Raw genomic sequence first — 27,462 nt, forward strand, 5'->3', positions numbered from 1 at the left:
AGGTTCTCTGTTTTACGAATACTGCTATGAAGAAAATGATGATGTACCTTCTCTCACAAGGAGCAAAAACGACAGGTGTTAGCTAGACAGTTTCGGGGTTGTGTCGGATTTCAGTCGGATTGAAGTTTACTAACGGGTTTTACTCGGCATTCCGATGACTGTTCTGTATGATTGTTCGATTAGTGCTTCGTTTCCGGGTATTACTCAGAAGTCTGACCTTGATCGATACCACAGAAAGCCAAGGTATTTTTTAGTCCAATGACATGAGCATTCCTTCTCTCTCCCGTTTATGAAGACGGGCGTGGCCTGTGTGAGGATGATACGGTTGATCAGAAACTCCCTCGACTGAACCGCTCGATAGTGTTTCTTCCATTAAATACTTCGTTTGGTGATATATCGCGGTTGCATTAATTTGTCCGGTTAAACAATAATTTATCAATTTCAGTAATATGATATGGAGTGTTTGGCGTAAACATATATTGTACAAGACTGAACTTAATCGGAGATATTTTCCTCCTTTGCCGTTCTAAATACGAATGGATAAGCTGTCTGTGTCGTGTGCTTTGGACCAGAAACACTTAAACTACTGGAAATCCGTGTCGGGTTCATATGTCTTGCCTTGTTGTCAGTATGATAGGTACGTAAGACCCATAATATTTACCTGGCAGGAGGACCAGTCGTCCCTGTCGGGTAAGTTATACAGTTTAACCACGGCTAACGCTGATGAGGAAACTGCTCTAGTCACTGTTTTCAGTAGGGGCTGGTCGCATGTAGATTATGATTACCTGTATCCTTTGTTCTTACCTAAAGCTTTTTACATCCTTTAAAGTATTTTGAAAGGCAGTCATCGTCCCGATACGCGTATAGATTACCGTTTGGCATTCCTACGGTTAAAGGGCCTACCCGCGCTAATCGATCGGTTAGATTTTTAATCAATACTGGTGGGCAGTGACTGACTACGGTGTTACGGTGTTGCGTTGGCCGCATGTATAGGCATGGGTATGGAAACTTTTTATTTCTTAGACAGTAACTAAATATTCTTGCACGATGATCGAGTAACGTTGCCCTTGATAGAGTCCGGTTACCGAAAGGGAAGACTAATTCCCCTAAGCCGCCGAGTTTCTGTGCAACCATGATGACCAGCCCTTGTGAACTAATATCAGTACTGAGGGTGACCAAAAATGCTAGACAAAATGAACAAAGAGACAAGGGTAGGTCAGACGTTCCCTGAGCATCGTGAAGGCTTCGGCCAGGAGTTCATTTTGAGGCAAAGGTGACGCATACTCTAGTAAGTCATTAAGGGAAGACGCCGTTTTTTGGAAATTGAGGGTGAACTTCCACTAGGATGAGCAAAGTCAGGAACCTTCAGAATGCTTTTGCTCTGTTACTGTAGGAACCTATCTGATAGCTTTAATGCTAGCCGGGTCTGGTCAGATGTCGTGTTTGGGTATCTTGTGCCCAGGATTTGTTGCTTTATCGCTCCAAAAAAAAATATCTTAATATTTAATATCGGCTAATTGTGTTACCGAAAGAGAAGTATCATCAAGGTAGAAGGCTCATTTTCAGCAACTCAGTCCACTGACCATTTGTTGTTTGAAGGTTCTCGGGTTACCTAGTCCGAAGGGCATTACATGGGCGTAAGGAGTGCTTTTCTATTTTCTCTTTCTTCGAGCACTAAAATACCCCTATTCGAGCTTTAGGAACGAGAAGTAATTTTGCCTATGTTGACAAACGTTGCTTCTTTGTGCGGTAAAGGATAGATGTCTTTCCTTGTTGCTCCCTGTAATTGCCATAGAAGTGGTACTCGCTAATCGTGTTCTTCATTGGTGCCACTGCGCTGTACTATCAACTCGACGAGGGTTTAGTGATCCCCTCGTTTCTGATTTTATGGACCTTGTCCTACGTTGCCACTCTACTTCAGCCTGAGGTTTAGAACAATATCATTAAACGGTTAAAGGAGTTTGTTGTTGCCCATCGGTTTTTGAGTTTTTGCGAACGGTTACAATGGAGGCGGGCACAGCTAACTAATGCTTGGTACGCGCTTTATTTGTTGCATCAGTTGCGTTTCTGTGAATGGCTCAGCCAGAACAGAATCACTGTTTACTTTATATCTCGAATGGTTATTGACTCAAGCGTCTGTGTTGACAGTCGGAATTAACTAAAGAGAAAGGGAAGCAAGATTCATACATTTTCATAGAGGACCGCAGTCAGTTAGCAAATATGGTTGTTTGGTCCCGCCGGGTGACGCGTTAAACAGTCGTATTCTAACATTTATGTAAACATAAACTATCGTTGCCCTGATCGATTGCTCGCAAACGTGTACTGTTCTAACGTTGCATGGTGGAATCATTACCGAAATCTCGAAGCGAACTAGAACTTAATGCGATCTTAAAGCGAGCTTAAAAATGTAGCTTACAGTCACTACATCACCACCAGATAGACCAAGGCCGTCGTTAAGGAATAACCGGTAATCCTGATCAGGACGTGATTGTAGCAGAGATTCACTCTGCTGGGTTCGAGGGAGTTCAGTCGTAATGGCTTTGCCCGTTTCTCGACATCACAGTCCACCGACTGATATACTATGTCTAAAGAACACAAATGTGGATTGAACCATTAAAGCGTGAATACTCTGGGTCGTTTTGTGAGGCCTGCGGCTTTTACACATACGAGTCTATACGCGGTTTACGAGTAAACCGCGTATAGACTCGAAACCCACGGAGCTATGTGTCACAGTAAAAAATTTACGACTATCCAATCATAGTCGTCTACTCAAGGTTGATCATCAAAACACGAAGTAGCCCAGTTGAGTTAACTAACTTTATATTGGTGGTACGAACATGGCGCCGCTGTTGATCGCTCTAATATCTCGTGTATATGATTTTGTACGGAGACACCCTATTTAATGTTTAGTCCATGTTGGAACGCTGTACTCACGCAAAAGAAATTTTTAACCTTGAGAAAATATAAACAAATCATGTTGTGAAATATTTAATATCCTTTTGATATCATGGTGTTCTTGTTTGAAGTAATTCCGTATGCTTTTAAAATGTTCGCGGTTGCAACCAGTAATCTTTGGGAAAATAAATCCTTGGATTTTGACGAATAACCACTTTTTTTAGTTTTGTTTACTAGAGGCGGGGTTTTGAATCACAAATTACGTTCGAAAAGTACAGCTTATCTTCCAATGCACTTCAACCATATCGTCATTTTCCTGGCAAATAGGCAATTATTGTGCCTGAATGTGTACATTTTTAAACCCTGTAATACGCATGGAGGACAGATTTTTGAACCACCTAGATTCGCGTAATAGAACTTTTTCGAAAAGCCATCTAATGTGACCAATGACGCATCATTTGCTCAGTTCCCTTAAAAACGCACGCAAATAACATGATAATGCATGATTGCGTAAAAACCACTTCTCTGAAGAAGAAGGTGAGGATACACACGCTTAGAGAGGCTTTGATCTGTAGTTTTTTTTTTTTAACTAAAGTCTGGTAGTAAAAGCTACAGAACACAAAAGATAAACAGACAGATAGCACAGAAAATCGAGCTTGCGGAAACGTCAAGCTTAAGTATTTTCTTAATTATCCTAAAATGGTCCTAAATTAAACAGTCGATGAGTGGCGTGATTCCTCAAGCTTCACTATATTCAGCTTTAATCTAATTATCGTTTTTCTGAACGTGTATTAATGACAAGGGCGCAGAACATAGTTAACAAGGACGCCTTGTCCTGTACACACTTCTACGTCCAGAACATACTCAAGGTGCTCATGTCTCTGTTGTTTTCCAGTTCTTCGAAATATGCATTTCTAAAAGAGTAATTGCAGCTTGTTCAAATAATAATTAAAATCTGCTTATTTTACATACCTTGTATTAGGGTGGAACACAAGTACTTACCCCCTTTACTTCTCTATGTCCCTCCTCTGTAAAGCGTTGTAATTTTATTGTACAGTAAATAAAATTTTATTTTGAGTTGAGTTCAGATCCTAAAGACGGACGTTTCAGATGAAAAAAAGTGCATTTTAGAAATCTATATATGTGTACAGCGAAAATTGTATAGCTGAGAGGACTATTCCTCTATGGTGTAATGGGTAACGAGCTTGTCCTCAAGTTGTTCAATAAGGACAAGCGATGTCTCAGGTTCGAATGCGGGCGTAGATACACTTCTTGTACCACGAAGTACCTGTTCAAGTTACTACAATAGCTTGTCTGTATGTAGGAGACTTTGCTCTGAAGTTTGGCCACAAAATACCAAATTGTTGTCTTAACAGCGTGTACTGGGAGCCAGCCGTCTAAGATAATGTATAAAGGCTTAGTTGTCAAACATGGACCACCAAAAAAAAACATTTTTTAGAATATTACTCAAAGCTAGCTTGCGAGGTTCAGGAATAATATGCTGGAGCTAGAGGATGCACCTTCCGCGATCGACCATCTGAAATCGATGAGCACCGGTTGAAGGTGCTTTTGGGAAAAGGCAGCCAGCAAATATTAACGAGAAAATTAACTGCGGTCATAAGACCACTGACAGAAGTTTGGGTACTCCATAAAGTGAGTCATTAACAACACGCCTTCTCATCATCTCTCAAGATCTCCTCCAGCACCGAGCATCACGAGCCACAATAATAGGTTTCTACATAGAATTGTCACCGGCAATTCAGGCGTCGTCATGTTGATATAAAAAAAGTAGACAACTTGGTACCCCCCATATTCTCGAAATTTTACTCCAATGGGTATCACTTTTCTGATCACTAGGAAATTAATTAATAAGCGTATATTTGACAGTGAAGGTGGTCTCGAACCTGAGTGGACAAGTTCTTCAAGAGCAGACCTGGAAAGTTCTACCGAGAAGGAATAAATAAATTTATTAACGCATGAGAAAAGTCACGAAGAACTACGGCAAATACCTAATAAATTAATTTATTTAGAACACGAATACGTTGCGTCTTTTGTTGGATAAAAAAACCTGAAGTTATGTTCCAAACTAATAAAACGCTTCAACATGTGAGCATTTAAGGCCAATGCCATGCGTGCCTCAAAGTCTAGAGTTTGTGAAAGAACGTACTTCAATGGTTACAAAACAATGTCCATTTACTCACATATTTATAAGTATATATGTAAACGCTGAGACCGAAACATTTCGCCCAGTAACTGTGTCCGCATAATTTAAGCACTGAAAACATTAGTTTAAATATTTGTTTATATATTTTTGTCGATTAGCGCTAACGACGCCTACGCTGTCTCATAGAGCTGGTTTGTTGCGTGTTCCAGTTACAAATATCTCACGTTAACTGTTATTTACTGTATTAAGTCCGAGGCTGCGTGCCCGATAGGGTTTAATATCTCTTTTACTATAGTTACGATATATTACTCTCACTCAGCGCTAATGTTCAGCTGCATAGCACGCATCAATAATGTCTACTGCATCTTGTTCGTCTGTTTTTTTCTTTTGTTCACTGATTCTTTTGATACTGCTGATCGAATTGGGCCAAATACATCAGCTTGTACCGGTTTTTTCTTTCTTCTCTAATTTAATTTAGGGGCAAATCGATACCAAACCTCTGATCGCATTATTGGCTGTTGATAACCGCTCAACATAGACGAACTTGCTGTTTACTAGCGCAAGCTATTTGCAGTATTTTCATTTTACTCCATAGATCTTTCATGTCGATTCCTTCACCCTGCCGTCGTATGACGTATTATTAATCTTCGTGCAACAATTAGAGTGAGTTCTTTCCGTATTGCGTAGTGCTCGATATACCACTGCTATACAACAGATAGGTACGTACGGTGCCGCTCTTCATATCATTGTTTGATTATGTTTCAAATCGTTTGGTCATACAATCATGAAGTCTTCAAATTTCATGATTCATACCAGATTCAGTGGCGCTACTATTTGCTCTATTGGCATAGAACGGCATGTTTAAAGGCACAAGTAGTATTTAATATGCTTCTATAATATTACGATTACATACTTTAATTTATCGCTTCAATAGAATAACAAAATATGACAGCTCAGATATAAAGTGTAAAACTAACTTCGATACACACCTATAGAAAATAGGCCCTCTGACCTGGCCATGTCACGGCTTGGGAGGTGAGGAGTCACAAGTTCAAGCTCCGTAAACTGATACATACTTTTGTGCATGGATGCAAACAATAGTAGTGTATTACGAGCTGGCCATTATACAGACCTAAAAGTAATGGTATTGATAATTTTTTCAGGGCTTTCGTGTCTTTAACCAATGCTCGTAAAGCGGAGAGCGGCAGCAATGAACAATCGAAACTACTTGCCTCACTATGGGCCCGCGACCAATTAAGCGCCGTCGCAGCAGAGGTAGATATGTAATGTTTCGTAGTTTCGAATCCACGAATAGATTTTCTAGATATTTTTACTTGATTTATGCCGGTTAACTAACTACGTGTTAAGACCGCAGTCTCGGTTAATCACTCCTTAATTTACAAGAAAATCTTTATGCAAGAATTACTTATATAACAGAAACAAAAAATTATGATTGTGGTTGCTTTCCTAGGTCTGTTGGAAAAAGCCAATTAGTCGAGAACGTGTTATCTGTTCAATGAGACAGGTCCGAAAAGTGATTTGGCACCTGCCTTGCGATAAAAGGGCAGCCGGTGACTGTGGAAAAAAAACAGTTATATATACTGGCTCTAACTGTTGCCGATCTCTAACATTAAGCTTGTAACTTCTATGGTCCATTTTTCTGCCTTTTTCCTACTTTAATAATAAGCGCTGCATACTGCAAATTGCTAGAAATATCTAAACCGCTGCTCTTATCAATCTCGATGTTACGCTTATCCACCTTTGCAGTCAGTCAAACTCGTGTTCCAAGTGTCCTTGGCACATTTAACTTTGCATCACATTTGACAACTTGACGTTTAGCGACCAACACATGACCAATACACATTGGTTTAATTTGATTTTCAAAATTTTTATTATATTGTCTACATATAAATATACAATAACAATATATTGGATCCAAAGGTTTGACACCTATGACAACGACGCGAAATTTCCATAACAGCTAAAGGTACCGTTATTGTCATCGTGACTATACTTATTTCACCAAAACATCCGTAACTCTTACGCAAAAAACAGTTGGGCTTTACATGATCGATATTAATAAAAAAACATACCCTGATTCGTGCACTTTTCGTTCGTTTTCGCACGTGATTCGTACCATACAAATACAGTGGACACCCTGACACTATCCTGTTACTTCTCCTAAAGAGTTTAGACCTGTTCCCTCGTCTGTTACAATTGTTTCATTATCCCATTACACTTAGCAGTTACCTTTATTATCCTATTGCAATAAAATTTGTTTTTATATCGGGAAAACATCTGCGTTTTTCCATCCGGTTGTTCGATTGCCCTGTTTTAGATTTACTGCATTTTCCGAATTACTGTTTTACATTGCTATGTTATTCTATTCTATTGAAAGACCGCTTCAATATTTTTGCTACCTTTCTGCTACCGTAAACGCCTTCCCTTTACCTTTCTTCAATTATATGTTTATAGCTTATGACCTGTACTCCTACCCCCTTACAGAATTTCAGCTAGTTTAAAGAGCGGGCTTTTTTAAAAATACTGTGTGGGTAAGCTTTTCACATTTTTAGCGTACAACGTTGTCAAGTGAAACCTGCTCTTACCTACCTTAGAAAAGTGTTCCGATCGATACCTTCTAAGTATATAAATCTAGGGCGTTCCGTCTAAATGCGGATACATTATCAGCTGCTTGTAATAGTAAGCATTTGCTGATCCGCTTTTATTAGTAATAAACAAAAACCACAGTCTTTAGGGCAAAATCGTTAGCTCACTATGGCAAAAAATAGTGCGCCATTTTCGCTATTTGAACGAGGATTAGTTATTATTCAATCGCTGACAAATCACTACAAAGATTAAAAACGCCTGTTTTGCCTGAGTCGAAAAAAGAAGATTTGCAGAAAGTAAATTCTAACCAGAATTCAGATTTGAAAAGCTTGAAATGTACCGAAATGGTATAAAAAGCAGTTTCTGATAATACTTTTTTTTTAAGAGGTCAACGATATATATATATATATGTTAAAGAGCAGTGCTAATTGCATTACCCAGATGAGCTTGAACGCTTGGTTCTTTTAAGACGGTTTGTGCCTTGTTGCACCTTTTGGACTTCTGTCCATTTTTAACCCTTTTTTTTGTCTATTAAAGCCCAAATTTATACTGGATTTTTTAACAACCTTTAGATAGATCAATAGAGTTTACGTTCGCCAATATCGCTTGACCCGTGGATAAAACTTTTTGTGGATCTTGAAAATGACTAGTCAGTGATTAAGCTTTATTGACCAGAACTTTCGATTATTGTAATTAAGGTGAATGAAACTTATACTGAATAAACGTCAAAAATGACTTTTTTAGCACATATGAAAAATCACTAAAGTTTTTGTTTCAGTTTAGTTAAAGTTTCAAAGACGAAGCGTAAGAAAGTTCGGACTTTAACCGGGTCACCCTTTATAATACATACAAGAGTCAATCGGTTTCTGTCATTCTAGAGAAATTATTTCATAAGCTAAGCTAACTTACTAGCGTTCCCAAGTGAATGGCGGCACTCCGCCTGTTATAGCAGCGGAGTTAATGCGAAGTTGCTTGGTTCTTGTCGAAGACGGGAAAAATTGTAAGAATCACTGCAGCTATTTTTCACAAGGTCCGGGTAGGTATGCATGGCGGTCTGGATTCGAATCCAAGGGTGGACAAGCTTTTTTCGTGCTTGTAGCCAGCTGTCTAATGGAACGGCAGTACCGGACGTAAAACTCGAAACAATTAGCTATGCATACAAACTAGTGCTCGGTAAGAATATAAAATTATTATTACTTTCCAGATGACAGTTTAGCTATCCTTAATATACCTTTACAGAATATTCCTTAATAGAGAAAATTCGCGTACTTTATTTTGTCAACCTCCTTATTTTATCAAATCTTTATTAAGAATAAAATAATAATTTTATTCTTTATTATCTGTTTTTATTTTACTCGCGGAACTAATACCAATGCCAATGTCAATATTTGCGTAAACGAAACACAAACAAACGAACTCTGAATATATTTCATGTCTATGGACGCACGTTCATTTCTATGTTTTCGAGAGATTAAATTGCGCGTCTTCGTTTACCTCATTAATCTTCGAAGCAGAATAGTGCAAGTTCTCACCAAACATCTGAAGGAAACGTGTACCTCTATAGTCGCAGATATTAGTAAATAGTAGCCTAAATATTGATTTCACTTTCTGCAGTTTTACCTCTCATTATTCTAAATAGACCCTATAGAAACGTGAGGTTGATATACTGTATTGGCGTACAAATTTCGATCCCATATGTATGTCCTATTATTTATTTTATACGAGTCATTTCGTCCTTGTTCGCATAGTTGAATTATCTTTTATTATTCCATGTTTTACTTTTAATGCCCCCTGATTTGATGCTCTTCTATAAAAACTTCTAAAAAAAAAAAAAAACTAGAATTGGAACAGTGTTTCCGTAAACACCACGTCAGGTAGCTGCATCGATACTAAGTGCAACCGAACATTTTAGTCGGTTTGCCTGAAGCCGCTCAATCTCACTGCAGTGATCCGCGCAGTCTATAAATAGAAGCTATGCCCTGTTGTCATAAAAATGAATGTACTCGTTATCGTCGTCTAGTACTATTTGCGCATTTCCAAACATTTATTTCTATAGTAGAGAAATAGCTACCGAAACGAGCACAGGGTGAGGCTAATTGACTCTGTTTTATTATCTCTACTTATATCTTGTACGACGCTTGTAGTAAGCACGATTTCCGTATCTTCACAGAAATAACCGAAATCGCGTAAGCGGGTCAACTTTGCATTAAATCGTCTTTCTGTGGGAAAATAGTTTTATTTAAAAATGTATAGTTAGTGGAAAAATGTGTGCAACTTAGGCAGAACAGCATTAAATTTTATAGCAGCAGCAGCAGCAAATGCCGCAAACACAGATCATTTAATTTTTTGGGTAGCTTTTTATTGTTTACGTTTCGCCTTTTCTCGGCAACTTCGTTACGTGCTTAATAATTCAGTACATATTAGAATGAGAGTTACGCTCACATTCTCCATTCCGACATGAATATCTGACGCCGATAATTTTTCGTGATGCGAGTGTAGAGGGATCAAATTTGAGTCGAAATGTACACAGTTAGACAATGCCTGTGTAACTTCAGCCCGTTGCCTTACAATCGGTATCTATGCAGATTTTTACGTACAGACAAAAATAGTTGAAGAAGGTGTTTTTAATAGACGAATAATAATTTTTAGAGAGTGAAAAAGCTCAGAATCGTGTGTATTTTCAGTTTTTGGATAACGCTGACAAACATTTTTGTCTCGAATTTTTTGAGGCAAAAGAATCATCAAAAGAAGCCTATAGGGTTTACTGCTTTTCAAGTACTGGAAAAAAAACCTAACTATAAGCAAAACTAGTCGCTCTATGCACGTACTGTTAGGACTATCAATTGTGGATGAAAGGATTAGTCAAATCGTCGACAACTTCTTCTACAAAATAATTCGGTGTTGAACCTGTGTAGTACGTTAACATCGACAACGATTAAAGTCGCCTTAGAATTGAACAAAAAAGTATCTGCCGTTAGGACAACTTGTAAAAAAAGCGTTCACTTCCAGTCAAGATGGTAGCATAAAAACCACTTCCGCTGGCTATTATCGTAAGCAATGCAACTTTATATCAATATAAATGGAGATGAAAGTGCTATTAGAAGTAGAATTGGACATGCGGATGGAGGTCACGAGGTGTGCTACAATAACCACCTCTATTTTTAGCCCCTTTGCTGTCAGCGAAATTAGTAAGTTATTCCAAATGTTAATCTTCGAATTTCATCTGTCTATTATTTTTCGCTTAGCTATATATTCTTTCTATGGGGTGTGCAGAAAAATAACATTTTCATGTCTTTCGTTGCATGGAAGATTAACGGCCTACCACCTGTACACAACAACTAATTCGAAAGTGTGCATTGTCTGCAATGAACGCCATTGTAAGCCGAATAGAATGAAAGTAAGTCTGACTAAACCTATAAGCAAAGTCAGGATCGCCCCAGTCCTGCTTCTTGAATACGCGTTTTAATATCGTGAGAAAAGGTTCCACATGTGTTAACATCTGAGTATGTTTTTTCTGGCGGCAAATTTGTCCCTGTCCTCGTTGGCCTTACACTCAAATTCGAAGTCTGCAGCTACTGTTGCTACACATATGATCCTTTAGTTCACTGCAAAAACTCGCGCCACACGTCTTTTCTTGAATTTAATATATTAACGTGAACATGTTGTTGATCATTTTAATCTTCTAAATATGCGTGTCAGTTGTTTCAAATTTTTCAAAAAGAGTTGAAAAAGACATGAATCATCTCTAAATGTTGATTAAATTAGTCCTAAAGATTTCACTAAGGCACGATTGTTCTTCCAGAGTTCTCTAGAATATTTCTTTAAAGATAGTACAGTTAGATAAACGCAATGGAAAATATAATACATTTAGCTGCCCTAAGTAGTTCTAAGTGGGTTATGAGTAAAAAAAAGAACGCTCGTATAACTTTGGTGAGAGATTTTCAGGGGTAAAATTGGTTCTGTAGTAAATTTCTAGAGTGCCTGATATATCTAAGGTTCAGAAAAAACTTAAGAATACTTTGTAATTGTTGCCACAAAAGTTGTGCGTATCAAATGAAGATGCTAAGACAATCGGCTGGCGGTACAACAAAGCGAAGCCGTCGGTCTGTCAAAAATGCTCTCCTTGACAGTACAGCTTACGACACGACGACTCTGACAGGGAGGCAAGCGATTCACGTTCCTTTAACCGAAAGCTGGATATCATTACAACGGACGAAACTCCCGAAGTCGACCTTCGATTTCGTATATATGTTGAGGCTGAAAGAAGCAGTGATAATTTTGCAAGATAGAGCAGCGGAACGACATGGAAAGCGTATCAGTTTGCTGGAACGAGTAATTAAACGATTCAGAGTCCACCTCAAACGTAAACCAATTTATCAAAAATAAATAGCAATTAATTTTTTTTAAATTTAGTTTAGTAAAAACGAACAGTCGTAGGTTTTTAGTAGTACATCGTACAGTTAATGATTAGAGTCGGCTGTAGGGTGGCAAACTATTGCCGGGTCTGAATCAGTCGTGAATAAATCTCTGAAGTCGTGAATCAGTCGTGAAAAGAATTTAGAATAAAATCCGCGTAGTGGCTGACGTAAATAACTGAAGCTCATTGAAGCTTGGCAAAATAAGGGTTACAGTGGAGTCCGAGGTTGCGGCAAGTAATGAATTTGTGGAAAGTTGAAGTCACCCGTTATGGCTTATCCATCTTTCACAATTTATTGATACAGTCAAAAGTTTGGTACGACCAAGCTCAAAAAAGATAAAGGCACAGCTGAGAATTATTTCTACCATCTAGTTCTAAACCTTTTTTTTAGGCGGAAGCAATCAAATCTTCAACGCTTTTTTGACCTAATAGTATGCTGATCTAAAACATAATAGTAAACACGTGAAAAGTACGGCGTTACAACATTATTAAATAATGTCATCCAATGAGAACGTTATAAATTCTCATTAGATCGGATTTAATAGATATTGTGTTCTCACATAGAGGAATCGAAAAGGCATTACTAGCTTTTGTGGAACTATGAGGTCAAACTACGCACCACTAGGATTACAAATTTGATACATTTGGTAAATATAGCGTTCTATAAATTGATCGAGTGTAGTGCTGAAAATCAGTGCTCAGTCTCTAGGTTGAAGATGAGGACGCTAGGGTAACAAATTGAAGATGGTTGAGAATGTAAGACAAGAAAGCCCTCAGCAAGACAATAATGAATCACTGGTGCAACAATCTTAAGAACAAAAATTGAAAGATCAAACACTTAAGGACTTCAAACGAGAAAAAGAATCGCTGTGATCCTAAAAGCTTTTGAGAAAAACAGCATACGCAATTAGCTCCCTGACGACTCAGTATGGGTCTCCTCAGGGTATTCGTTATCAAATTGTAACGACAACACTGAAGATAAAAAATCGGAACATGTTTTTTTGCGGACTAAGTGGAGGACCAATGAAAAAAAATACAATGTACTTTGAAGAAAATTTGCGCAATTGTTATTTTGAAAAATCCGCCTAGAGAACACTGCTGCCATGGCGGAGTCATGGCCTAGACTGTGCATTCCATCAAAGGAGAATAAAACAAAGGAATAGCGTTAAACAAAAGAAAAGGAAACTATTTGTGCTATCAAATATCTCAAATTGCTGAAGAATTTCATTAACGTAATGCACCAATCGATACTACACGGTAAGGTTATTATTCTATACCGTATGCAATATCCTGATGTCAGAAAAAATATACAGAACCACTTAAAACACTTTACATCATACTGGCTTTGTTGAGTTGTTGAGTTTTACCTTAAGATTCTAGAAACGACTTAAACATGGTACCAGCAGGCAACGAGCGGCATGATATCTATCACAATCTTCCCCGCATCTGAAGTACATGTATCGTCATGCTCGTTACAGAAGTTTTCTGCAGAATTTATGGAATCTATGCACGGCAAGGCGAGTGATGGCATTCTGATTTAGCCGATTCGTCCTCTTACACTCGTTGTTTGTTATTACGTCCGAAGAAAAATCTCAATTAATCTCTACGATTGTTTGCTCCTAATTGCTAAGGCTTCCATTGCTTAAAGCTTGAGGTGACGACGGATATTTTCGGACAGCAATAGCGAACAAGCTAGAAGATGCGCGAGGCGATTTGGAGTCATTTTGTGTAACGCGCGGAGTCAGGCTGAAGCTTGTTACATTTGGAACCTGTTAGACCTGTATATGATTACGTTTTCTAGATACGGGATGATGTATTTCCTCAGCCCTCTTAATTTGATCAGGGAAGCCCTTCGGCGAGATGAGTGACCTAAGAGTGAAATCAGGTTTTACACTAACCTAAGGTAAGCTAGTTGTTTGTTTAAAAAACGAAAGTAAGGCTATTTTATCATTGACGGTTATTGTGTTTTCCTGTCAAATCGCAATGAGAAGCTCGATCACGTTCGTAGAGCATGAAAGCTTGCGAGCCTCTCTTGAGTTCGGTTAGTTGAGGCGAGCATTGATTGATCAGAGGAAAATCAGAATAAGAAAACATCGGCGAACTTCTCCACCAGTTTGTACGGTGATTGCAAATCAGTCGGCTCAACATAGACTGGTATGATACGTAGTCGCTGGTTATATAAGGCTTTATTCTCCACTAGGCATTTTGTGAGGTCGCCTACCTTCCGACAATAAAAAAATGAAGATGCCTCTTCTAGAACAGCCTGGTCCATTGTTTTTTTTTTTTACCAAAGCAATGTACAGAATAGAAATGCGGTGAGTTAAAAAGGCTAGTCTCCGTTAGTATGGGCACGTCTATACTGTTCGGAAAGAGGAGCACCAGAGTTGCAGCCGCCCACACAGCTTCATTGTGTAATTCGAAGCGTCCCGCAAGGTCCGGCCATTCTGCAAGATCCGTGATTATCTTCGCGAACGGCTGCAGTGATTTAAGGTGTCGTGTACTAAAGCTAACCCTCCAGACATCAATGTTGCCAGAACCTAGTTCACGAAGTCCTCGTTGAGGCAGGCGGGACTCATTGAAGGTAGTCTAACTGTTCGGCTGTCTTTCCCATTTGCGGTTCCTTAATTGACTTTGAGTGCTGATTTGTGTATTTGTCTAAAATGACCTGGATGCTGGAACGCTCAGCCCTAGGATCCCGGTTGAGCTGGATGGGTTTGCTGTTCGAGCCCTTCACTGTTGTCATCGCCCTATAGGTTGTCAGGATTTTCACGCCTAAAAAATTCATGTTCTAGGCAGTCTTTCAGGCCATCTCACTTTTGTAGCTGTGCCGTCCACCGTTGATGACTGGATGCTGAGATATGAACAGCAAAAGAATTTCACATTTTCTTGGCTTGCTTTTTTCGCAATAATATCGTTTGCCTTTTTGCAGTGTTGACCGAAGAGGAGCACGGAGGTCGTGTATACTTTTGACTCGAGTCACAAGGTTATTAACACCTCCGAGGAATTCTTCATTTTGCTAACATATCCGTTCTTTTCAAACTCTATGCATCTATGATAACCAGCTTGTGAAAACATTGGAACAGGTCCATCAGTGCTGTTAGTATATTCCTCTGCTTCTTATACGACACTGTCGATGTCTATTCTCAGTGTCGTACTGACGTATTCTTAATAACGAATCGTTCTACACAGAAATTTTTAATCTCTCACGATTTCGCATGCTTCTGTTTCGCTTGTAAGTTCGACATTTGCCCTTCCAGCTGTATCATTCGATAGTATGAGAACGCCAGAAAATATATTATTTATTCATCAGTGCACACATATCGAAATATTTCATAATCTGTTTTAACCATCAATCTGATGTTGACACTGAGCAATGCGATTTGACCTGCTAGATGGATTGTCGAATTAGCCTCATCACAATTCTTATAAGCCGCATATATTACATTGTTCTATTTCAAACAGCATACGTAAACATCGCTGCATCTCGCGCGATCTTTCATTCTTTTAGACGCGGTGATTGAAAATAGGGAACCTTAGCGATTGTACATGCACAGTTAGGTTATGTTTGATGTTCGTTTCCTTGATGCTGCGCGTGGACTGACGATTCCCGCTATCCCGTCGTACTAAGCGTCGTACCTGGGATGGTACAAATGTGTGCCGATGGGGGGATTGCGCTTAATCGACGGCACACTGCCATTCAGTTTTCTAATTCGCATAAGTGCTCTCACAGGGCCAGCCAGTACATTCTCGATAAGATGGATCGTTTGCTCGTAACCCTTGCAGATACCAGGTATTTAGAAGCGCATGGAATGAAGACGGCTCGATTAGTACCTAGCACTCCTAGGAAGCTCAATGGGACTCCTTAACGGTGCTCATAGATTGGGGCAAACGCTCATGCGATTACACTGATCAGCGGTTAGCTGAACACCAACGGTGACTTCTACCTGTAATAAATAAAGGGGAGTAAATCTGAATAAATCAATTCATCGAGTTTCGCGCTCAATGGTACCGTTTAGCACTACTACAGACAGCTGGCCTTCACCATAAAATAGAATGCGTTTACGGAAGTTTTCGAACTTCACACCCAATATCGCTGCTAAGTATTGGTTTAGACCGTTAGCACTCGATAGGAAACGAACTGTCTAAGCTTGGTTTCGAACCTACGCGACCTCATATGATTTTATGTTTACTAGGTAAAAGTGTTATAACTGTATAATCACAGGGACCAAGGAAGTACAGGAAGAATATCGCTGTTTGTTTCAAAATTTAGGTCAACTTTTTTTGCCCGCTAAATGACTCAGGATAGCCTGATATTTCCCAGTGTGTCATAAATGTCGCTCAAATTCCCTTTGAATTTAGTTGACTTACTGATTCACGGTTTACGTGTTTAATGTAAAAGCGTGAAACTATTACTATAAATCGAGTAGCATGAATAAAGTCAATACAACGTTAGCAGGGTAATACACTCTAATTAAACTTACTTTTATTCCACTTGTGCATATTTTAGGTTGGCTCGGGAAATGGTCTAATTGCCATATGCTCTCTCGTAAGTCTCACGTACGAGTATGAGAAGACTTTGAAACTCAAGGAGCGACTTCAGATGGATAGTCAACATCTATACAACATTCTTGGCGTCAAAGATCATAAATACCTTAGCCATGCGGAGTGGCCAGTCAGAGCACTTAGAAGCCTTCTTTGCCTTATTCAGAGAAGGCCCATAGATGATGCATACTTTGCCCAACTGCTGGCGGTATGTGCAACTTACAATAAGGATAATATTGCGTAAAAAATTAGACATTTCGAAGTATTCATTAAAAGTATGTGTAACTTTAAATATAACAGAGAATTCCAATTTGTCAAGGAAGCATCCTATGTAGCCGTAGTGTGATATGAGCAATATTTTACACGGTAATACGGTGTGGTAAGGTATTGTAGTTGCTTGGAAACCTTTTTACAAGGAAAGTTTTGAGATAAATTACTAAATAATACCAGAATGGTGGATGAGGAGAGCTAAGGATTACCCTAAATCAGGAAAAAATACAATTGTATGATGTCTTTCAAAAAAGCCATAGACATATCTGTAGGAAGAAATACTTCTTGTGCGCAAACTTCAACTGTGATGGTACAAAATACCTTGAAATTAGAGATCGATCGTCTCTTTCATCTTAGAATGTACTCTTTACATTCTAAGATCAAAGAGGGGCGGTCCAAGGCTATGCTGTTTTCAAAAGGTACTCACCAAATTACGAATTGAGCTCTTGGCGTCTTCTTGATATATTTTTCGAAATTTTCCAGTCCGCATCCGGGTTGTAGTACCATGTGAACAGCGTAATTGACGTAATTCTATGATGGAGAGTAACGAAGGTGTTTATTTGATAATTTTCGTGACTTGTGATAGTGAAGTCAGATTTTAAGTGGGAGTGAAATGCACTATACCTAGCTCACACTGAGGCATATACTATAAACAAAACTCTTTAACATTAGTAGTTCAAAGGCTTTTGCTCAAAACCGACCCGTCATGTCGAAATATTAGGCTGGGTAATACGCGGTCACAAATATCGATTATCCCACATGCTTGTTATTGGTGATGGAAAGTGGAGCCTGTATGTCAACATAAACCAGATGTCGAGTTCTGGACTCCTATATAGGTTTTGTTGCACCGTTTACATCCTGCGGACTTTATGCCGACGGATTTCTGCTCATTGGGGAATCAACCTGTGCTTACTTTCGATACGAATCAACGATTCAGAACAACGGTTGGGAAACCTGATTAACACGTTACCTTCTGACTAGACAACATGCATTAGTTGGTAGAAATAAGAATGAAAATTGTGCACAATAACTTAATTGTTCCAGGAATAAAAGATGTGGTATTTTTACTTTATAAAACAAACGCTGACACTTGTTATGCAATTTAGTATAATTCAACGTTCGTATGAATATACTTTCAGAAGTTTACACGCAGCGCATCATCAACGGAGAAGGCCATTGGCGCAATATTGTTTTCGCTTCACCAAATGTTGCCGCTGCTGCAATCGCAAGGCTTGCTTCGTGATGCCCTTAAATGCTTTTCGATTAAAGCTCAACACCAGGAATTCCTTGCTGCTGTTGGGGCAGGTTTGATGATACAAAAATGCATGTTTCACGGAATCTTTGAAGTAGCTGAAGATGTTCGAAGAATATGTGAGGACATCGTTCAGAAACTGGAGGCATGGGCTCTTGATGGGAAAAGCGGGACGGTGACCAGGTATGTGTCCTATAAACTCACCATGCCTAGTTGTAAGTTTTCAGTAATTGATAAAAGCCACTTTCTTTATTTATATATTACAACAAACGAAAATAGTTTTTTTTCCGCTAAGTTGGTCACAAAGAAAACTTTACACCTTCTAATACTGCTAATATACAGAAGCAAACGTTGTGATCATATTGATTTTATTTTAATTATCTGGATGTCCATACATTTCATTGCATTATCGTATCGGGCGGAATACCATCATTCCGCTCATAGAATGTCTTCCTTCGTATGCCGTAATTTAATTCTGATGCATGGTTAGCGGAGCTCGACGATACAGAACAACCTCCTTTTGATCGAGAAACTAGCCACCGCGATGCCGATATAGCTTTGAATGCGTTCTGTGTCATCGGCAGTAATTCGAAAGCAGAATCGTTCTCCTAAATTAATCCAACGTAATGCATGCCGCTCAGGAGGACCATTGATGGCCGTTGCGCAACGGCCCAGATCGTCCTGTTAGCAAAACTCTTTGTTAACCGTGTCATTGACAGCGATGTGAAGTGACAATATTGAATAGCCCGCGTTCCCCCTAACTGAACCGTAGCTTCATCGTGCTAAGGGCATCCCGTGCAATTCACAAACCGAGAACGGGTGCACGAAAGCGGTACAGTAACCTTCAACTATCTAAAGGGATTAGTTTACACACATGATTTATTTTCGATCTAATAAATAAAGCTCTGCACGATTTGCGGAGCTTGAAGCCATTTTCGGAAAAGTATCGTGTTTCTAACTTTTAAACAGTATTGCCAATAATGGACATCTAGTGGTACGTTGTAGCTGTCTATTCAACCTAGCAAAGCAGTACGGAACTCAACACGTCCTGGCATAAAAGGTAAAGAATTTTCTCTCGGAGCAAACTAGTGACCAGCGGCATTGTTTCTCAGGGAGCCACGTATAAATTGAGCAAGGCACTACCGTTACGATCTGTCGTACATTAAAGGCATGTTTGGCAAACACCGAGCTCAACTTCAAAGAGTTCTGATGTTCCGCAAACAACCTTCAGACACACGTTGCGCTCGCTTTGCAGGCAAGCACAATATTTGTGAAGTAACCCAATTTCATAGCGAATATATCTCTTCAATTTTTTTGTAACTACAGATAATATGTGAGATTTATAAAAAAAAAAAATGCAATTAAAATATTTTGGAAAATTTTTAATCTTTATAAAAAAGAAAGAAGATGAATCATGCAAACTGGATGTTTACTGTCATACAACTGCAAAATATTAGTTTTTAAATGCTTCCTCAACCAGCAGCCTGTTGTCACCCTTGTATTCGATGAAAATGCTCATCTTAGCGGTGAAAATTTCTCAGTAAGGATACCGCTTGTAAAAGGATATGTATATCTGTTAATTAAAGTTTGGGTTTTTGTCAGGAACGAATGCCGTGTTTCACGAGTAACTCATCCAGCAGTCCAAAGAAATGTCCATCCTTAACGTAAATTAATTTTGAATAGCGGTTCATGATCATTTTTCTATTTACAACTAAACTTCTGCAGATAGGTATCTGCAGTGTTTTTCTGTGTTGTTTGTTTGGTACTGTGGGACTCTCACCCACTAAACCCTAGACCTTTCAGAAACTTGGGCTTTGGTTCAGAATATAGTTTAATATTACTTCGAAAGATGCAGATGCCTGTCTAGGTCGTAACTAAAACATTATAGTAGGGATAAGAGAAGTGTACTGAAAACCGAAATAGTTATACTGGCGGTCTAGCAATATTTACCTGTTACCAGCAACTGACACTCGTAGTCTCGAAAAGAAAGACAAATACACACGTACGTTTTGCTGTCTATTTGACACTATTCTCTAAAAGAAGTAATGTCCAAAATATCATCATGGTAAAATTATTCACAAAAATGAACGCCTAGATTTGATGTATTCGTAAAGTGAAGCTAGCGTGGCTAGTTACGGTTGTTGATACGTCGACGAGCCGCAAAGCTTCTCCTGCAGCGCATACGTGAACCCAGGTAACATGAGCGATTCGTCTATCTAGCAAGGCTGTTAGCCTAAGGTGTGAAGACGCAAAGTATTTGTTTCTTAAGTAGGCAACGAGCCTGGCGCATATTCTATTCTGTCATATACACACATATATGACACATGTGACAGCATCGCGTGTCCTAATAGCTCAGCTTCGTATGCAAAATATGCTTGTTGTTAGCAGCCTGCTGCGTCTTAGCCTGTAGGTTGTTAATACCGTTCTTGGATATATACCGACGTCCCTGTAGGTAAACGTCTATGCTGATGGAAGCTCGTCTGTCCACATGTCATTATATGGTCCAGTTGTACTTCAGTGTGACTCGACGCGCAACGGTCCTCTGGTAGATTGCCTTCTGTGCTTCTCATTGCAACGCTTATTTTAGCTCACTCCTGTTGCTAGCATAGGTGGGAATTATTGTAGATTACAGATTCCTCTATCAAATGCCATAATCGTTTGCATCATCTCAGTAGCTCTCTCAATATCGCGTACGATATTTAAAGGTCAAAAACCAAATATGTGAATGCTACACCATGGCTGTCGGGCTATTACGTTGGCTTAGCGTCTCATTATTAGCCATAGTCCTCCATAAAGCATTGTGACGTTCCTGTGAGTTCTCAGTAATGCGTCCCGTGTGACATCCTTCTCAGAAGACAGTATGATCTTTAACTTTTTCGATATTGTTCTGTCCATAATATTGTAGAAAGACCCAACACAGCGATTCAAATCGCTGTCTATTAACCTACTGGTTCCTTTAGCTCACTTTCTAGATACACCATTTGTCTATAAAGGCAATTAACAACGCAAACTCGCTCTATTGTCTCTATTAGATTATTAGTTAAAGCTATAGACTTCAACAACGAGAGTAGGACAATATCAGATATGCTGAATCTGAAATGTTTCAGAAAATTCCCAAAGACATATAACATTATTAATTCAATCAATTAAATTTACGTGGCAATAATAACATAGCACGTCAGGATATCAGTAACGCTCTCATAAGTAAAGGGTTTCAGAACAAGTTAAAAACCCAACTTAAATCAGTAGTCGTACAGCAAATACGCAATAAAAAACAGTTTAGCATGTTTTACGGCTAACTTCAGACTTCTAGGTTTCTAGTTTTGGTAAACACTACATGAATAATTATTTTAAGAATCTGAGGAATGAATAAGGTTATGAAGCTACGGGTAATATTAGCTGGACTCCTGGAAGAGAAACTCAATATAATTAAGATCTAAAAGTCGGAAGCACTCGGAGAAAATTAACAAGAAGTTTAAAAAAATATCCACGGATCTATTTTATAGAGCTCGTCTCAATGCTAGACTGAATACTCGTAGTTATCCTGATAGAAGCCTTAGTTGTGAGACTGTGTACCTACCCAAACGTTGCCAACAGCGAATTCGTAAATTATTCTTTTTCTTGACGTGCACTTCGTATAAAGCACCGAGGCGTTGGTCAAAGACCGACAAGATATCGGCCAGCGTTTTTATACCATAAACATGTCCAAACTACCAGCTTTTTAAGAAGAAATAGCTTAACGCCAAATGTATCACAAATTTTTTCTGTAGAAGGTATGTGATATTAAAGTATTGCACTGCGTTTTGTTATAACTGAGACAACATCGTATACGACAAGTAATTTCGCAATATTTGTGTGCGAAGAGAGTCGAGACGTCAACTACCTTCTTAACGGAGCGGCCCGAGGCATGCACACAGAAGGTAAAAATTAGGAAAGGTAGGCCATGGTCAAACACAAAATGCTCGAGAAGTAAAACCCTACGGTGTTCAGCAGTAAAAAACAGCTTTAGCCCCCTTGGAGGTAAACAGTCTACTTAAAAGGCTCAGACGAGGCGCATATAATCGGAGTAAAAAGACGTCTGTTATACTTCCACTTGTGGCTGGGGAAGGCACCACGTTTAAATACGGCATGGAACATCTACCTGAACAGCATATTGGCGTCGCTTCACTATGTTAACTGCTTAATGCCATTCCTAACAATATCCCTCTGCACTTACTCAGTCTGAGATGCACAGCACTTGGAAAACGCAGTTGAAAACACAATTCACGGGGAGTTCAAAACCCAACTAACAAATCATCAAGTCCGGATTATGTACAAAACGAATATTTCAAGCAAGCAAGTGTCTTGGATCCGTACTGGAACACTCGCTTTTCCATCTAAATAGCGCAAGCATACAGAGGGCATAGAAGCAGTGCTTCTCTTCTCAATTCCTAAGAGTAAAAAATCAACTACAGACCTATAATTAACGTGTGTTATGATAAAGAGCGGTAATATCACTGTAATACAAAAACACTGTCAGATGAACACCACGAATTCCGAGGAAAGCAGTCCATATTATAGGTGTGCCTAATATTTTTAGACAATATTAACATTAATAATAACATTATTAAGACAATATATACATGTAATATACCATATGCATGTAGACTTCATTTAGTTCCGCCTTACGCGCTCAAAATTGAATTCACATATCGTGGGCATGTAAGGCTCGAAACATAGAGATATTATAAAGAGAAACTGACTGATACTAGCTCTGCGTTTTGTAATGGATACTCATATAACAGAGATAATGAATAGAATACCCTAACAATGTATAGATATAAGTGGGAAAATTTGTCTAGTAATTGTTTCTCGATTCATAGCTTTTCTCGTTTACCTTTCAAAACCCACGGCATGAATGATACATAGTTTTATAATTAGCGGGTATTATCGTTTTTCTTAATTTTGGAAACGAATATAAAATAATAGGTAACTGACAGGATTAATAATGATCTGTTTTCGATACGCCTTGTAGGCGGTTATGCTGTCTTTTTGACATGGACATTTAGTTACTTTTTACCTGACAGGAGTAAAAATAAAAATAACTAATAAAAAAATAATTTTTTTTTAATTTATTTTTTATTAGTTATTTTGATTAGAAAATTGTCACTTCTATAAGTGACCACATTTTTCGTATTTGCAATTAGTTTCTATTTTTGCCCCAGACGTCTTTTTTAGAACGTCGGCGAGCTGCAAGGTGGCTTCAAGTCACTGAAAAGTTTACGTAGCGGCTACGCTGTGTATCCAAATAACGCTTATTACAAGTCATACATTTCAGCCGAAAAACAAACAACTTTCTTCATAGATGTGTCTGCATACAGTATGTTAAGCCAAAGACCTAAAATTATATGCACATTTTATTCACATAGTATTTAAGTGGGAATTCGTCAAATGTGAGTGAAAAAAAAATACTGTTTGTTTTTAAGTTGCATTCAGATGAAAACATTTATTTCTTTTAGGTAAATCGACAAAGACATTGCAACGTACTTATTCAATATAGCTGGGATTTGCTGCGAAAACGCAATCCGCCTGCGAGTTCTGCAAACTTCTGAGACTAACTTCCTACTCGGAATTCGCGAATTTTTTCGTGTCGCTATATTGATACGTTTAAACTTGTTAACATTACGGTTAAAGATGTTAGAGACAGCGTATTTCTTTTCAGACTGTTAAGCTTATGTCTGAACACCTTCGACCTTAAGACCTTCGGTGGAAGCTTAAATAATTGGAAGCTAGTTTTGGACTTCGTTTGTGACGGTTTCACTATCACGAAGGAGGCGGGGCGATATGACTTTTAGGATATGTGAAGTAGATCTTAAATTTTGCGGCGTTCGTATTCTTATAGAAAAAGCTTACCAATTCTGAATCGAGATGCCGATACTGTTAAATAGGCGTCTTTACTTATTTTTTAATAGATGTTTGTCCTTTACTTTAGCGTTGGCGTACTGAAATCTTATCCAATTCCCCGCGAGCTGTATGAAACCGACGATTGCGTACCGTCAATTTGTAGCAACTGAAAAAATGTACAATGTTAGCGAAGGCTAGTCTTCACTCATATTCTAGTCTGGTCTTTTGTATCTTCCATGATGAGTTTGTAATCTTGTTCAACTACAGAGAGAACTAGGAACGACCTATACGTTCGTTAACTTATATACTGGTTCTAATATATTTATCGACAAAGTGCAGGGCATTTGCAGTAACGACATCTGCTCGGTGCTCTATTTGGTCTGGAACCACTTTTGAATCTTAATGGGCACGGTAGCATCGTAGCAGTTAAAAAAGCTGCATTCGGCAATATAGATTGGCTTTACAAGCCAAATGTTTGCAAATGAGGACTGACTCATACTTCTGCAAGGTTTCAATAACTGAGACCTAAAGGAAAATACCAAAGAAGCAACCGTTTACCCATTAGTAGACGGCTAATTACAGCGATGACTGTAGGACAATACGATGCACAATAGTGTCGCTGAAAGAATTCCCCATGGTACAAAGCGGGTAACGCTGGATCGAAAGTATAGTAACAGCACCGAAAAAAAACAGAATTAGCAAATATGCGTGATATATATTGCAAAATTGACTACCTTACCGCTAGTTCGAAGAATGGTTGTCAATAGGGAGTCTACTTTGAACCCCATTGTGCCCTTTTGCGAATTACAGGATAATTAGAAAGGATCATGGAGCTGCTCTGACATGCTATATTTCCATCTTTAAAACGGATCAAAGGGTAGGATCAGACTAAAAGGAGCTTCTAAGTGAATTGGATTAGGGAATATAGATTTTATTAAGAATGTAGATAGTCATAAACATTAAGAGAGACATTTTGGTATTATAATTAACATGTCGTCCAGTTCGCAACCGAATTGAAGAAGCTTTTTCATCAGCCGTGTCATAAGTACAATAAAATTCAACTGCATACAATTTATGACAATGTCTGTAGAAAGCGCCCTTTGAGATCGGCGAGTACTTGTGACCGTTGCGGTTGCCTGATGAACGACCACCTATTTGAATTTAGTTTCGTACGAATCTTACATAGTCGTTTGCATACTTACCATTTGTGTTGAAGTGGGATTTCTGCTCAAGAAAATCTTCAGAAGAGGCATTTTAACGTGTAGATACAGTTTATGCGCAAACGATATGGAAATCTAGAAGGAGTATTTTAAGCAGTTGTAGTTTGAACCTGCAATGTATTGGTTTTCAATAAAGAGGATCCTTAATTATTCTATGGCCACGGCAAAGCCGAATCTGGTGGAATGGAAAAAGCATTAGTAATCGTAAGAAATGATTACATATCAAATGATTCGAACACTTGTTATCAGTAGATTGACATCTACAACAACGAGCGGCTACTTTCGCTACATTTCCGTAGCTGTTGTAGAAACACTGATAACATGTAAATCACCAAAATTCTGTTAATGCTTAAGATTAAGCAAGGTTTAGTAATTCATACATCAACTTTTTCCTAGCTGTTTGAAATTTCTGAATTTAATAGTTTGTGAAATAAAATACATGTAGTAGTCTGGACGCTGCTACACTTTTGTGCCTTTTTACAAGTATCATCAGAACCGTTGCCCCATGGTTTTTGAATCTGGTTTGAGATGTTGTTTTTAGATGTGCACATTTGCTTAAAAGCCTTTCTTCGCAGTAGAGTCATTTGTATTCATAGAATGAAAAATTTGCAATCTGGGCGACCAAGCAATACCAGTACGCCGGTACCTAATGTCATCCCGCAACTAAAAATATGTGACAAGTCTTGTATCGGTTTTTACAGTTTACTCAGCTCGCACACAAAACAATTATTTTGAAAATGCTGCTTTGATATATACACACAATTTGTAGACGTGTCTATACATTTGAAAAGTAAGTACAATATTTACATTTGCATTGTTTTGATCTTAATTTTTCAGCCCATCGTACCTGTTTGGAACGACTTTGGCAATGAGCAGTTTGTGCGCTCTTCGTATGTTTCAATCACCTGCACGGTCTTTTTGCGCTCGCATTGTCGCTCTTCTTGGAGTGTCTTCCCCTCTGACACTAAAGCCAACTCTTGGTCCTGTGTCGTCTGGCGCCGTCACGCAAACGCGTCAGCCTGTCCTTTCATCGAGCTCTAGCGATTCTCGGTGGACGTCTCACGAAAACGACTTTGACTATTTGGACGAGATAGCACTGTGCTGCGCTGTAATGGCAATCAATGGAAGACAATTTGTTTTAAAAAGTTGCGCAGGCCAAGACAGGTATGGGAATGATGGAGATGTTGGTGAGCAGAAATCTTTGCGCGATTTGGCGGAATGGTTAACTCAGAGGAGGGCGCAAGTTCCAATGAACGCTGGAGTGGCAATCGCGCTTGGTCTTATATTACACAATATGGCACAGTGTGATGCTGCTACTAAAACACTCCTATCACAACAAAGGATAGGACAACTACAAGATCAGGTATGAACTTTTAGGAAAGTATGATTTTCCGCACGTAGGTTTATGCAACGAATGATGGAAGCGGCTTATATGTTTGGTTCATGATCGCCAGCATCACTCGCTTGCTCACCATTTTTCAAACATGAAAAGTACATTCTTTGCTTAATAGTTGAAACGCATATTCCACTCAACCTTCAGTAGCTGTAAAATTCGTTTTTACACATTTTTTTTTAAGTAAAAACGAGTTTAATTTATACAAGGTGCAAAAATAATGTCATCGAACCGATTGATTTAAAAGAGGATTTCCTTATATTTCTAACACATAGGGGGTTCCAATTATTAAATACCATACCATACCTGCTTCGCATGATTTCATATTTCTCTATCTAAATCGAACGCATTTCTTAATCACACACTGTGCCTTGTCCTAACCCAAGTCTTTGTTGCCTCTCCATTAACAAGTTGCCTGACTTCCCAAGTCAGTAACGTCTAAACGTGCCAAAGGCTTGCGTTTGATCTTCAGCACATAAGACATTGGGTAAGGATCTGTTCTCCCTTCATGTTAATCTTTTTTGTGTGCCCGAAATAGCTTCTGCAGACGACTCTGGATATTGATTGAATATTACTGACACAATATTGCTTAACGTTGAAGTCACTGTTATAATGGAAACTTACTGATCATTCCTGAACGTCACCAAACAGTAGCGCAGCACAAGTAGGTTTCTTGATGCCTCTGTATTACATATTTACCTTGCCTCTCGCGGCTTAACTTCTCTTTATTCATTATTATTATTAAAAAAAACTTTACTTTTTTAAACAAAAATGCCACGAAACATCACAAGTTACATTTTTTCCGAATCCTTAATGTAT

At 38.7% G+C, this 27,462-nt stretch overlaps 1 protein-coding gene and 1 long non-coding RNA gene across 8 annotated transcripts in view; one reads left to right on the forward strand and one right to left on the reverse strand.

The window, feature by feature from the left end:
- The window catches only part of LOC111269937 (uncharacterized), a 143,948-nt gene that overhangs the window by 75,589 nt on the left and 40,897 nt on the right, over positions 1-27,462 (forward strand). For all 6 annotated transcript variants that reach the window (XR_002686007.2, XR_002686006.2, XM_022849859.2 and 3 more), the window contains 4 exons: positions 6,223-6,334; positions 16,591-16,833; positions 18,035-18,330; positions 26,088-26,613. Coding sequence is in view for 4 of the 6 variants with exons in the window: in XM_022849859.2 (XP_022705594.1) it covers positions 6,223-6,334; positions 16,591-16,833; positions 18,035-18,330; positions 26,088-26,613 (1,177 nt within the window). In the remaining 2 variants the exon portion in view is untranslated. The remainder of the gene's footprint in view (positions 1-6,222; positions 6,335-16,590; positions 16,834-18,034; positions 18,331-26,087; positions 26,614-27,462) is intronic.
- Positions 23,661-26,185, reverse strand: LOC111269941 (uncharacterized). 2 transcript variants are annotated; one of them, XR_015314736.1, is made up of 4 exons: positions 26,098-26,185; positions 25,233-25,360; positions 24,589-24,684; positions 23,661-24,196 (listed from the first exon to the last, which is right to left on the reverse strand). It is a non-coding gene; the product is annotated as an uncharacterized LOC111269941 (long non-coding RNA). The 2 variants fall into 2 exon arrangements; XR_002686012.1 differs by lacking the exon at positions 24,589-24,684.

This window comes from Varroa jacobsoni, unplaced genomic scaffold, assembly GCF_002532875.2.
Source record: "Varroa jacobsoni isolate VJ856 unplaced genomic scaffold, vjacob_1.0 scaffold_1425, whole genome shotgun sequence".
NCBI classification, from domain to species: domain Eukaryota; kingdom Metazoa; phylum Arthropoda; class Arachnida; order Mesostigmata; family Varroidae; genus Varroa; species Varroa jacobsoni.